Here is a 14281-nt window from a genome sequence, read left to right on the forward strand (position 1 = left end):
CAGAACAGCAAGAGGTATCGCTGCTTCTGCGCAGCGATCCCTCTTGCTGTTCTGGCTTCTGGGATTCAGAATATTTTTTTTCTTGTTTTCCTCCTCCAAAAACTATGTGCGTCTTATAGAGCGAAAAATACGGTAGTTCTTTCCTCCCCAGCATATGTTTATATAGTTTTGATGTTTTAAATCCAGCTTATGAGTCTCTGAACGGTTCAACCCAGAAAGAAACCGCCATTTCAGGCAGAACCAGGCCATTGCTTCTTGATTTGCAATGAGGGGTAGTCACCTGAGTTTTACTCTCTGCGGTGGCTCCCCATCTGTGGAATGCTCTCCCTGGAGAAGTTCGCCTGGCACCTTCATTATACACCTTTAGGCGCCAGGCAAAAACATTCCTTTTTAACCAGGCCTTAGGGTGATCTGATTGATATCCTATGCTCTTTTAAAATGTGATTTGGGGGGGGGGGTTGCTATTGGGCTGTTGTTTTTATTTTTATTAGTTATTTTGTGGCTTTTATATCTTGATTTTATTCTGTGAACAGCCCTGAGACCCCTGGGTATAGGGTAATATATAAATTCAGTCAATCAACAAAAATTAGACTCACGAGTAAACCCATTGAAATCAATGAGCCTAACGAAGGGCTCATCCAGACAGTCTTTTGTGACGAGTTTCTAGGTACAGGTCCAAGTGATTGTGTGTGTGTTTTGTCCTGACACTTTCTCCAGGAAAACCCACTTTTTACTGCTGTATTGGAGTGAACGGCAATTGGGTTCCCCACAGATTGACATTTGCTCCGAATCAACGGTAAAACGGCAAGGCGATAGCCTTCCAGTTTGGTCGCCATCACATCCTCCCGTGAGCTGAATGAAGATGTCCATTATTTTTTGCACTTTTGATTCCTCTAGCATTCAACTTTGCTGCTTGGCGATGAGTTCTGGCGTTGTAAGAGGGAGAAAAAGTTTTGTCTGTCTACATTGGTGTTTTCCAAACTCTGCTCCCCAGCTGTTTTGTGGACTACAACTCCAATCATCCCTAGTTGGCAAGACCAGTGGTCAGGGATGATGGGAATTGTAGTCTGGAAAAAACAGATGGAGACCCACGTTTGGGAAACCCTGGTCTATATCCTTTACTTGACTCTTCAAAGAGAGCGCCACCCCCATCCAAAAGAGTCTGGATCGCAGATTCTGGACCAGCTGCTCTCCAGGAGACCGATAACCTCTGCATTGTGCACGGATCCTGTCCACATCTCTTCTGTTTTGGCACATAAGAAGATGATGATTCTCAGTTCCGCAAATCCAATATCCAACTTCTCCCCTGGCTTCCACCCCAGTGTTGAATACCAACCCATGTGGTTGGCGCTGTGGTCTAAACCACTGAGCCTCTTGGGCTTGCCGGTCAGAAGGTCAGCAGTTCGAATCCCCACGACGTGGTGAGCTCCCATTGCTCTGTCCCAGCTCCTGCCAACCTGGCAGTTCAAAAGTACTCCAGTGCAAGTAGATAGGTACCGCTGCGGCGGGAAGGTAAACGGCATTTCCATGTGCTCTGATTTCCGTCACGGTGTCCCCCACGCTGGCCACACGACCCGGAAAGCTGTGGGCAAACGCCGGCTCCCTCGGCCTGAAAGCGAGATGAGCACCGCAACCCCATAGTCGCTTTTGGCTGGACTTAAATGTCCAGGGGTTCTTTTCCTTTACCTTTTTTAGAATCCATGGACTTTAATCGTCCCAGAGAAATAGACAGCAAAAAAACTTGCAGAGTCAAGAGGCCTTTCAGAATTCCTTCTATCCTCCTGTTCCACGTTTTTTGCTCCAGGTCGGTTTCCCAGGTATTAAGCTTAATGTGGTCCCAGGCAAAGAGCCAGGCAGAGCCTTTGACATTATTAATTAATGGCTAGGTTGCCGTAAATGGCCACATTGCAGATTAACTTTTTTTTTTAAGGGGGGGAAGGGAAGAATTGGGTCGGTCAAAGCCGAAATATAACAAAGACTTCTGTCCTGAAGGAGTGATTAAGCCAAAGCTCTGCTTTCTAGCCTGATTTGCCTGATAATCTGGTTGTTCTACAAACGCTCCCCCAGAGAAAGCAAGGAATTCTCTGCGTCAGCTCCCAGCGGTGCTCGCTTGGGCCAGGGGGTTCTGCAAAACGACTTTCTTCCATTCTCAGGCACGACAGAAACTACCCCGAAGGCCTTCCGTGGGCCTGGGCGCAATTGGCGTTTTGCAGAAAATCTAGTTATTACCCAGGACCAGAAACAAGTGGTGCAGGAGTGCTTAATTCCATGCATCCACCACCAGCCACCGAACGACCACATTCACAGCATTCTTTTAAGGAGCTATGATTCCACTTTAAACAGTCAGGGCTACCCCCAAAGAATTCTGGGAGCTGTAGTTTAAGCACCCTAAGAGTTGCTAGGGAAGACCCCCCCCTCCTGGTTCCTTTCACAGAGCTACAATTCTCAGTCACTCTTCATGGGGAACTCTGGGAATTTTAGCTCTAAGTAGGATGGGGCCTGCTAGCAACCAAAGCTAAAGCTCTCAGAATTCTTTGGGTGAAGCCGTGACTGTTCAAAGTGGTAAAGGTAAAGGGGACCCCTGACCATTAGGTCCAGTTGTGGCCGACTCTGGGGTTGTGGCGCTCATCTCGCTTTATTGGCCAAGGGAGCCGGCGTACAGCTTCCAGGTCATGCGGCCAGCATGACTATGCCGCTTCTGGCGAACCAGAGCAGCGCATGGAAACGCCGTTTACCTTCCCGCCGTTTACCTTACCTATTTATCTACTTGCACTTTGAAGTGCTTTTGAACTGCTAGGTTGGCAGGAGCAGGGACCGAGCAACGGGAGCTCACCCCGTCTCGGGGATTCGAACTGCCGACCTTCTGATGAGCAAGTCCTAGGCTCTCAGAACCCACAGCTCTAGTGCTGTAAATTTATGGTGTGCATCTGGTTCGAAGCTGATGCATTGATACAAGCATCCTGCAGTTAAAGCTTCTCTTGTGTCTTGAATTGGGGAGGGGAGGAGATGGCGTCCAATAGGAACCTGGCTTAACGCTCATCGTTTTATAGGAAAGACCACTTAAATGATTCATACCGAGAATTTAGATAAGGCTCACGTTTCCCTGTTTAGCACAATTTCCCCATTAATAAGGAAAATTGGAAATTTATCGCTCAGATCTCCTCATTAAAACCCGCTCCCTCTCCCCTTTCTCATCATGAAAATGAGAAAAGAAGCAAAAGAGGGTTTCTGTAAGGCCTAAGAGAGAAATCATGATTGTTCACTTTTTCTGTATTTGCACTTGGGCTGAGCGCGTCTCCCTGAATTCATTAATGGGGGAGCTTCAACCTCAGCGGCTGTAGAATTGCTGCTATTCCCGGGCTGGGGAATCTGCGGCCCTCCAGACCTTTGCTGGACTTCAGCTCCCAGCATCCTTGACTGCTGGCTAAGGTTGATGGGAGTTGGAGTCCAGTGACATCTGGAGGCCTGCAGGTTCTCCAAGCCTGTGCTAATCATGTACATTTGGAAACAACTGGAACATGGCAGCTAGACTGGTGACTGGGAGCGGCCGCCGAGACCATATAACACTGGTCCTGAAAGGCCAAATTGGCTCCCAGTACATTTCAGGGCACAATTCAAAGTGTTGGTGCGGACCTTTAAAGCCCTAAATGGCCTCGGTCCAGTCTATCTGAAGGAGCATCTCCACCCCCATTTTTCTGCCTGGACACTGAGGTCCAGCTCCGAGGGCCTTCTGGTGGTTCCTTCAATGCGAGAAGCGAAGTTACAGGGAACCAAGTAGAGGGCCTTCTTGGTGGTGGCGCCTGCCCTGTGGAACGCCCTCCCACTAGATGTCAAAGAGAAAAACAACTATCTGATTTTTAGAAGACATCTGAAGGCAGCTCTGTTTAGGGAAGTTTTTAACGACTGATGTATTACCGTATTTTTAATATTCTTTTGGGAGCCGCCCCGAGTGGCTGGGGAAACCCAGCCAGATGGGCGGGGTATAAATAATAAATCATTATTGTTATTATTACACAGGAATTGGCCTCCTACTCTTAAGGAGGCAGGATTAGGCTGCTTTTTTATATAGCAGGTGACAGGTGCAACCCAAGTCTTCCTTCTATCAAGCTCCGTTCTCACGTTGAGCAATCGGCCTCCTTGATCGTGTCCTTTTTCCTTTGCTTTTAGCCATGGCAGATTCGTATTCCTACAGAGGTGGAAAGAAAGTGGCTGGATCTAGCAAGACCAGCGCAGACAAAGACAGCAGCAAGGCAGAGATGAAGATAAACCCGGCGTACGAGCAGTCAAGGCTTGGTGAGTAAGCGGACCACCTTTTCCAGCTGCAATAGGAAGGGCTTCGTTTGAATTAAGAGAAGCGCCATTGGCTAGGGGAACCAGAACAGGGCCCTCTATATGTTATTGGGCTACAACTCCTAGTGTTACCAATGGTCCAGGGTGATGGGAGCCTGAAACGCAGAAGGTGTCTTCCTGGCTACCTGTCTCCCGGCAGTGCAAGGAAATAAATAGAGTGGTACCTCGGGTTACAGATGCTTCAGGTTACAGACTCCGCTAACCCAGAAATGGTACCTCGGGTGAAGAACTTTGCTTCAGGATGAGAACAGAAATCGCACGGCGGCAGCGGGAGGTCCCATTAGCTAAAGTGGTACCTCAGGTTAAGAACAGTTTCAGGTTAAGAACGGACCTCCGGAACGAATTAATTTCTTAACCCGAGGTACCACTGTAGCTAGGAAGCACGTACAGGTCAGGGTACTTGATAAATTAACACTTTGGTTAAATAATAGGTGCAGTCATACCTCATGTTATGTTTGCTTCAGGTTGAGCGTTTTCCGCGGTGACCTGGAAGTAACAGAACGGGTTACTTCTGGGTTCCGCCACTCGCGCATGCGCAGACATGCAAAATCATGCGCAGAAGCGGCAAATCACAACCCGTGCATGCGCAGACGCGGGTTGCGTTCTGTTCAGGTTGCAAACGGGCCTCCGGAACGGATCCCGTTTGCAACCAGAGGTGCCACTGTATTCCATTGCCTGCCAGCAAATGTTGTACCCCAGCGGAACGAAACCCAGTACTTTGGAACAGCAACTCAGATTGGAAATGGCCGTTCTCAAGTTTTTTGAGCTTTGACGAGTTGAGAGCACAGTTGGCTTCCGATGTCGGGGGCAGTTCCTGCGCAAGTGGCCATTGCCATTATTCAACAAACTGTCTGAACTTCCACAATCTAAATTGGTTAGGATGTTGCCTTCCATTCAAAATGTACTCATAGAATCGCGGAAGGGGCACCCAAGGGTCATCTAGTTCAACCCCGGCCGTGCAGGGATCTCAGCCACCCAACCGTTCTGTGCAGCATTAGCAACATTGCACGTGGGAACAACAAACAGCCTAGGCGGGGTTGGACTTTCCGCTTGTGTGAAAGTACATCCAACCAACGTTATAGGTCTGGTAGATCTTTTTCATTTTCGAGTTTACAAGAACGCGCTGCGGAAAGGGCCCAAGACAACGCAAGTGAGCAAGAATGCAGTGGAGATTGAGTAGCCTGTGCTAGTTAGCTAGAACACTCTGCATATAGTGTGCAGAGTGTTTGAGGACCGGGACATTTGCAGGGAAACCAAAATGCTTGTTTACAAAGCTATTGTACTACCAACCTTGACTGCGTGCTTGTGAAACGTGGACCACTTATAAACGCCATCTCCAACTCCTCGAAAGATTCCATCAGTGGAATTTTTACACATCACTTGGGAAGACAGCCGAACTAATGCCAGTGTACTGGAAGAAGCAAAGATCACCAGTGTCGAAGCAACGATTCTTCAACATCAACTTCGTTGGACAGGTCATGTTGTGCGGGTGCCTGATGATCGTCTTCCAAAGCAACTACTCTATTCCGAACTCAGAAATAGAAAGCGTAATATTGGTGGTCGACAAAAGAAGTTTAAAGACTCTCTCAAGGCAAATCTTTTAAAAATGCAGTATAAACACTGCCAATTGGGAAACACTGGCCTGTGAGCGCTCCAATTGGAGAACAGCCTTTACCAAAGGTGTCATGGACTTCGAAGACGCTTGAACTCGGGACAAAAGAGAGAAACGTGCTAAGAAGAAAGCATGCTTGGCAAACCTTCACCGTGATTAACTCTCGCACTGAAACCTATATCCTCACTGTGGAAGGACGTGTGGATCCAGAATTGGCCTCCACAGTTACTACTGACTCCCTGTTAAAACTGTGTTCATGGAAGACAGTCTTACTCAGCTGCGAGTTATCGCCGAAGAAGAAGTGTGCTCAGCGCCAAGTCTTCTTTGTCATGCAGTAGAAAGCATTTTAAATCAGTGGACATCCAACAAAATATAAGACGGACGGATGTATTAATTCAATCCACCATGTCATTCTTCCCCATTCTGCTTGCAGGAAATGCAACTAACGATAAAACGGAAGGCAAAAGGAAAGGGAGGCCGAAGGCAGACAGCCAGGCCCTGAAGGATATTCCGGTAAGATTTTAATCGTATTTCATTTCTTTTCTTGGGAACTGGGGAAAAGGAAGTAGAGACAGGATAGGACAAGCTTGGTGCATTTGAGCGCAGGAGGGGGCCTGATTCTGTTCCCAGGTCTTTTCTCTGAGAAGCCTTTGATTTGATGTGAGATACTGGGGTTTGCGCGTTCAGAAATTTTGCTTTCATTCCTCTTGCATTAAGTGGGTCTTTCCCCCTCCCCTCTGCTCCTATATTGCAGCTGCCTCTGATGAACCAGTGGAAAGAAGAGTTCAAGGCCCACTCCAGGGTGAAATGCCCCAACTCGGGCTGTTGGCTCGAATTCCCCAGCATCTATGGCCTGAAGTACCACTACCAGCGCTGTCAAGGGGTAAGGAGGATGGAGGTGTGTGTTCTGTTTTGATAACCCATATTTACAGCTTGTGTTATTGTCCGTGCCAAATGTGGCCCCTCTTAACACTGCTTTGACCCTGCCAGAGCTTGGCTGTCTTAATTTATATTATGGGTAGGCAAACTAAGGCCCAGGGGCCGGATCTGGCCCAGTCACCTTCTAAATCCAGCTCGCGGGTGGTCCGAATCAGTGTGTTTTTACATGAGTAGAATGTGTGCTTTTATTTAAAATACATCTCTGGGTTATTTGTGGGGCATAGGAATTTGTTCATTGTTTTTTCCCCAAAATATAGTCCAGCCCCCCGCAAGGTCTGAGGGACAGAGGACCGGCTCCCTGCTGAAAAAGTTTGTTGAACCCTGATTTATATGCATACAGACACTTAGGGAAGTGGGAGAAGAAATTTGATTCGATTAGCATTTAAAAGGCAAACATACCAAATTTGCACCTTCCGTATCAATGCGCAAACCAAAACGCAGCCAGGCTTTGAAATCTGCATTTCTCCGAATTTTGCAATGCAGTTTTCCAGCCCGGGTGTGCACAGGAAGGCATTTTAGTTTTCAAAAAAAAATGTGCAATGTCAGGGATGATCGCTTGGCAAAAAGGAGAAATTTGCACTAAAACGCTGAGGAAGTCGTGAGGACTTAAAAAAAATAAATCACAAACTGATGTGGAAAATTGGAGGACTGAATTTAAGATTAGGAAAGAGAGAAACTCTAGAGAAACCAAAACAGAAATATTTCCCCATCTCTGCACACCAATCCACAAGCCTTGGCCGTTTGGTCACTGTTATTTTAACACAGAAGTTGCATTAAGACCAAATTACGAATCTTGCCCACTGTGGTTTTTGATGCTGCTGCCGCAAGACGGGTTCTGAACTAACTAGCCAGTCATTTGCCGTTCGACTTCTAGTACCATTTGAAGCCACAGAGATATTTAGATTCTGCTGCCTTACACTGTGCTAGAAAACCGGTCCATCTAGTTCAGTATTGTCTACCCAGATTGACAGCAGCTTGCCAGGGTTTCTGGCAGAGGACAGCCCTCCCTGGAGATGCCTTGAAGACTAAATTAGGGATGTTCTGCTTGCAAAAGAGGTGCTCTGCCACTGAGCTACCCCTGTCCTCTAATTCGCCTGCATGTAGGATGCTTTGGTGTGCATCTTCTTCCCTTATAAATTCTGCCCTGCTTCCCAAACAAAAAACGCTTGGAAAAGCCTTGCTCCAGTTGCCATCCATTCATGACTACTGCAATGCGCTCTACGTGGCGCTACATTTGAAGGTGACCCGGAAACTACAACTAATCCAGAATGCAGCAGCTAGACTGGTGACTGGGAGCGGCCACTGAGACCATGTAACACTGGTTTTGAAAGACCTACATTGGCTCCCAGTATGTTTCCAAGCACAATTCAAACGGCCTCGGCCCAGTATATCTGAAGGAGCATTTCCATGCCCATCGTTCTGCCTGGACGCTGAGGTCCAGCGCCGAGGGCCTTCTGGCGGTTCCCTCCCTGTGAGAAGCAAAGCTACAGGGAACCAGGCAGAGGGCCTTCTCGGTGGTGGCACCCGCCCTGTGGAACGCCCTCCCACTAGATGTCAAAGAGAACAACAACTACCAGACTTTTAGAAGACATCTGAAGGCAGCCCTGTTTAGGGAAGCTTTTAATGTTTGAGGCATTACTGTGTTTTCATATTGTGTTGGAAGCCGCCCAGAGTGGCTGGGGAAACCCAGCCAGATGGGCGGGGTATAAATTATTATTCTTATTCTTATTCTTATTATTATTATTATTATTAAATACAGGCGTCTCCCAGCCTGTGCAGGGCTTCATTCCTGGCAACTGCACACATCACTGGGATGTGTGCGAGTGGGGTTTCCCCCCTGTTGCAGCCTTGCCTCCTTTCAGTGCTGAAAATGGCTTGCATGTCTGCAGGAGCATGCATGCAGATCCTTTGCAAGTGGGAAATTGCTTGTACACACACAGAGGAAATGAGCTAGAGATCCTGTTCCCACAGTGGCCAACCAGCTGCTTACAGGAAGCCCACAACAAGGGAACTGAGGGCAGTAGCTCTCTTCCCACTTGCGATTCCTGCATTATTCGGAGGCATCCTGCCCTGCAACTTAACTTTCTCATATCCCGGAGAAGGACTTGGTCAGGTGCAACATCATAGTAGCTGCAAACCCCTCTTCCAAAGGAGACCTGATGCGTCTCACTTTATCGCGCCTTCGAAGAGCAAAGCTTCCCTGCTTAGACAAGTTTGGGCAATTGTTTGAAGTGCGAATTAACTTCTTCTGGGACGCTGCTGTTTGCGCTCTTCTGCACTGTTCCGTTTACTTTGCATTTGTGTTATTTTGACAAATGCTTATTGATACGCTCCGAGTTGCTTTGAGCTTGGAAGGGAAATCGTAGCCGGAGGAGCAGGAAGGAAATGCCCAAACTTGCCTAAGCGGGGAAATTTTTAGGATTACAGTTCAGTAACAGGAGTTCCCATTCATACCTCTGGCCTGCAGGGTGTTGGGCAGAGTGATGTTTATACTGTGGATTCTGTGATCATTCAGTACAAGTCAAGAAATTGGTTTGTATCCTAGGAATGTCAGATTTCATGTTACGGGAAAAAGACAGAAAAACATGCAAGCCCTTAAGCTTAAATGTCCATGCCTTAAAGTTTGGGGGCAATGTCTGATAAAAAGAAGAGAATTCAGCTTGTGGGACTACTGAGAACGAATTACTCAACATAAGCACAGCATATTTATTTGCTTTATAATTCGTTAACTACCTACACAGTCCATGTGGATACATACCAAATGTGTTTCATTTGCATAGCTCCAGGCAGATCGTGAAGTTCAGATGTTTTGGCAGAAAATTTGGGTTACCATGGCGCAGGGGTGGATAGGGAGAGGTTTGTAAGGACGCAGCGTGCAGCCAGTGAACTGATCATTCATTAGATATATGTTGCAGTTCTCCTGACATTTTAAAAATTGATTTAGAAAGGAGCTCCTGATTGGCAAGGCAGCAGTGTGTGTGCGTGCACTTTTGAATTGTTATTTATTTTTAATGTCCTTGCAAACTCAGAGGAGGCAATCTCCTTTCCCCTGTCTTTCACAGGAACATAAGAAGCTGCTTTATCCCAGGTCAGGTTATCCCAGGTCAGATCATTGGTCCATCTTTTAAGTGCCCCACACCTGAAAACAACAACAACAACAACAACTTATTTATGCCCCACACATCTGGCTGGGTTTCCCTAGCCACTCTGGGCGGCACCCAACAGAGTATTAAAAACACAATAAAAGATCAAACATTAAAAACTTCCCTAAACAGGGCTACCTTCAGATGTCTTCTAAAAGTCTGGTAGCTGTTGTTCTCTTTGACATCTGATGGGAGGGCGTTCCACAGGGTGGGCGCCACTACCGAGAAGGCTCTCTGCCTGGTTCCCTGTAACTTTGCTTCTCGCAGTGAGGGAACCATTAGAAGACCCTCGGAACTGCACCTCAGTGTCTGGGCTGAATGATGGGGTGGAGACACTCCTTCAGATATACTGGGCCTTTGTGGCTGTTTAGGGCTTTAAAGGTCAGCACCAACACTTTGAATTGTGCTCGGAAACGTACTGGGAGCCAGTGTAGGTCTTACAGGACCGGTGTTATGTGGTCTTGGCGGCCGCTCCCAGTCACCAGTCTAGCTTCCACATTCTGGATTAATTGTACTTTCCAGGTAAAACAGAGAGAGAATGCTATGACGTATTTTGTTCCGATGCGAATGTATGTAGATGCAATGTCTTAAAAGTCATATGCTTAATTAGAATCATGGAACTGTAGAGTTGGAAGGGACCCAAAAGTTGACTCTTGGGTTGCCCTCGTTTTTAAGCACAGCCCTTCCTTCTCCCTCTCCTTCTTCCAGGGTGCCGTCGTGGAGAAACGGACTTTTCCGTGCCCGTTCTGCGAAGCCGCCTTCACGTCCAAAACCCAGCTGGAAAAGCACCGCCTCTGGAACCACCTCGACCGGCCGTTGCCGGCCGCCGCCGCCCCGGTGGAAAACAGGTCTCCGAAAGTCTCCGGCAAGGGCAAGAAAAGGTACTGGCCTGCGGTCTTTGAGGCAGAGAAGAGGGAAAGCTCCCCGACCCCGTGGATTTTGGGATGGAAGGAGGGGGTGAGGCGTGAGAGGCCCCGATGTCTTAAACCCCGCTTTAAACCAGCCCTCTATGCTTTGCCCTAGAGCTGCCGAGGGTTCAGCTTCCCTCACCATCCATCCCAAACAGGCAAAGGTGGAGAAGGCCGTCGCCCTGCACCGCCCCGAGAACGGAGAATGCGCGGCCGTCAGCCCGGGCAGCAAAGACTTCCAGACCAGGGCGGCTGCCATGCCTGGCGCTCAGCTGTCGGGTGGCAAAGGCTCCAAGCACCAGTCGAGCAGGCAGGCCTCTGAGCAGGAGGAAGACCCTGAGAGGATGAAGCACAGTAAGACTAGAACAGCGACTCCCGTCCACCCCAAGTCCTGGTTTCCCTTGCCCAGTTTAAGATTTGAAGCATGCGCTATGGTATTCGTGGTAGACGTTTGTGAAATCATGTAGAATCTTAGAGCTGGAAAGGGAACCAAGGGTCATCTAGTCCAACCCTCTGCAATGCAGGAATCTCCACTAAAGCATCCATGGCAGATGGCCTCTGCTTCCATCCAACCTCTACTTAAAATCCTCCAAGGAAGAGGGAGTCTGTTCCACGGCTGAACAGCTCTTACTGTCAGAATGTTCTTCCTGATGTTACAACAACAACAAATTATTTGTACCCCACCCATCTGGTTGGGTTTCCCCAGCCACTGTGGCCGGCTTCCAACAAAGATTAAAAATACATTAAAATGTCATACATTAAAAACTTCCCTAAACAGGGCTGCCTTCAGATGTCTTCTAAATTTCAGGTAGTTGTTTATCTCTTTGACATCTGATGGGAGGGCGTTCCACAGTGCGGGTGCCACTACTGAGAAGGCCCTCTGCCTGGTTCCCTGTAGCTTTGCTTCTCGCAATAAGGGAACCACCAGAAGGCCCTCGGCGCTGGATGTCAGCGTCCAGGCAGAACGATGGGGGTGGAGACTCTCCTTCAGGTCTACTGGGCCGAGGCTGTTTAGGGCTTTAAAGGTCAGCACCAACACTTTGAATTGTGCTCAGAAACGTACTGGGATCCAATGTAGGTCTTGGCGGCCGCCCCCAGTCACCAGTCTAGCTGCCGCATTTTGGATTAGTTGTAGTTTCCGGGTCCCCTTCAAAGGTAGCCCCACGTAGAGCGCATTGCAGTAGTCCAAGCAGGAGATAACTAGAGCATGCACCACTCTGACAAGACAGTCCATAGGCAGGTAGGGTACCAGATGGAGCTGATAAACAGCTGCCCTGGACACAGAATTGACCTGTGCCTCCATGGACAGCTGCGAGTCCAGAATGACTCCCAGGCTGCGCACCTGGTCCTTCAGGGGCACAGTTACCCCATTCAGGACCAGTGAGTCCCCCACACCAGCTGGCCCCCTGTCCCCTGTTAGTTGGAATCTCCTTACAGTCATACCTCGAGTTGCGTTTTTTCAGGTTGCGAACCCGGCAAACCCGGAAGTGTTTACTTGTGGGTTTGTGACTTCGCACATGCACAGGAGCGATCTGCGAGCTTCACGCATGCGCAGGAACACTCTATCGCGTCAAGCGCAGAAGCGGTACTCTACTTACGGACTTTTCGGGGTGCAAACGGCACCCTGGAACGGATTGCGTCCGTAAGTAGAGGTACCACTGTACTTGTAACTTGAAGCCATTGGTTCGAGTCCTCCTCTCCAGAGCAGGAGAAAGCAAGCATGCTCCTTCACGGCCTAGGACCCTCGTACTTCGTACCTACGGGACCGCCTCTCCCAATATGCCCGGCGCAGGACCTTAAGGTCCATAATTAGCAACACCCTAGAGGTCCCGGGCTCTAAGGAAGTTAGATTAGCCTCAACCAGAGCCAGGGCCTTTTCAGCACTGGCTCCAGCCTGGTGGAACGCTCTGTCTCATGAGATCAGGGCCATGCAGGATATGATTTCTTTCTGCAGGGCCTGTAAGACAGAGTTGTTCCGCCTGGCCTTTGGCTTGGAATCAACTTGATCCCTTCCCCCTCTTTCCTTTTTCCTTTCTCCTGTGATAGAACTCCTATTTGGGGACTTCCCTGGCTTTTTTCTGGCCCACGTAGGACCAGTCTGGATAGTTGGCCTTGGTGAAGATTTGACGTTTTCATCCCCCAAAAGTTTTTGATTTGAGTTTCTGCTGAAATGAGGCTGCATTTTAATGTTGTACTTTAATCTTGTTTTTAAGTTGTATTTTAATCAATTGTTTTTATATCTGGTGTTAGCTGCCCTGAGCCCGGTCTTGGCTGGGGAGGGCAGGGTATAAATAAAATTTATTACATTATTATTATTACTACTACTAGTAGTAGTAGTAGTAGTGATCCATGCGACGGTCATCTCCAGGCTTGACTACTGTAATTTGCTCTACGTGGGGCTGCCCTTGAAGCTGTCCCAGAAACTCCAGCGGGTGCAGAATGCTGCAGCGAGGCTCCTCACGGGGTCTCTGCCATGGGAGCATATTCACCCAGTGCTTTTCAAGCTGCGCTGGCTCCCGGTGGCCTTTGGCTTGGAGCCAATTTGATTCCCTCCTTCTCTTTTTTCTTTTCCTTCTCCACCTGCAATGAGGCTACATTTTAATATTTTAATGTTTCAATATTTTAATGTTGTATTTTAATTTTGTTTTTAAGTTGTAATCATTCAACTTGTTTTTATTATTGCTTGTAAGCCGCTCTGAGCCCGGCCTTGGCTGGGGAGGGCAGGGTATAAACAAATATTATTATTATTATTATTATTAGTATACACCCAGCTCCTTCAACCACTCCTCATAAGGCTTAGTTTCCAGACCCTTGGTCACCTTGGTTGCCCTCTGCCATGGCGTGGAGAAAGAGGCTACAGAAAAGCTCTTCTCCTTCTCTCCTAACACTAGAAATCGTGGGCATCTTTAATGCTGGAGGATTCAGGAGAGATGAAAGGAAGGACTTCTTCCCACAGTCCATAGCTAAACTGTGGAACTGAACGCCGCAGGAGACAGGGATGGCCACCAAAAGGAGAAAGAGGCTACAGAAAAGCTCTTCTCCTTCTCTCCTAACACTAGAAATCGTGGGCATCTTTAATGCTGGAGGATTCAGGAGAGATGAAAGGAAGGACTTCTTCCCACAGCCCATAGCTAAACTGTGGAACTGAACGCCGCAGGAGACAGGGATGGCCACCAAAACGGCTGCCACAAAATTGATCACAAGACACGGCACACGTGCACCATTTGAATGCCCCCCCCAATGCATTTGAAGAGTGCTATTGAATCTTCATCTCATTCTTCTGTTCTCCAAGTTCAACATACCCAGTTCCTTCGTTCTTTCGTCATAGG

The 14281-nt window shown here is 48.2% G+C and overlaps 1 protein-coding gene across 7 annotated transcripts in view; it reads left to right on the forward strand.

Moving 5' to 3' along the window:
• Positions 1 to 14281, forward strand: part of ZNF512B (zinc finger protein 512B) — a 41156-nt gene that overhangs the window by 7926 nt on the left and 18949 nt on the right. For 3 of the 7 annotated variants that reach the window (XM_083618581.1, XM_083618582.1, XM_083618583.1), the window contains exons 2-6: positions 4168 to 4293; positions 6396 to 6475; positions 6717 to 6845; positions 10753 to 10925; positions 11068 to 11306. In XM_083618581.1, the coding sequence (XP_083474707.1) occupies positions 4170 to 4293; positions 6396 to 6475; positions 6717 to 6845; positions 10753 to 10925; positions 11068 to 11306 (745 nt within the window). In that variant the 5' untranslated portion in view covers positions 4168 to 4169. Of the gene's footprint in view, positions 1 to 4167; positions 4294 to 6394; positions 6476 to 6716; positions 6861 to 10752; positions 10926 to 11067; positions 11307 to 14281 lie in introns of those variants that run through there. The other 4 variants (XM_083618580.1, XM_083618579.1, XM_083618584.1 and 1 more) reach the window with 3 other exon arrangements.

Source organism: Podarcis filfolensis (assembly GCF_964270895.1).
Source record: "Podarcis filfolensis genome assembly, chromosome: 6".
Lineage (NCBI taxonomy): Eukaryota > Metazoa > Chordata > Lepidosauria > Squamata > Lacertidae > Podarcis > Podarcis filfolensis.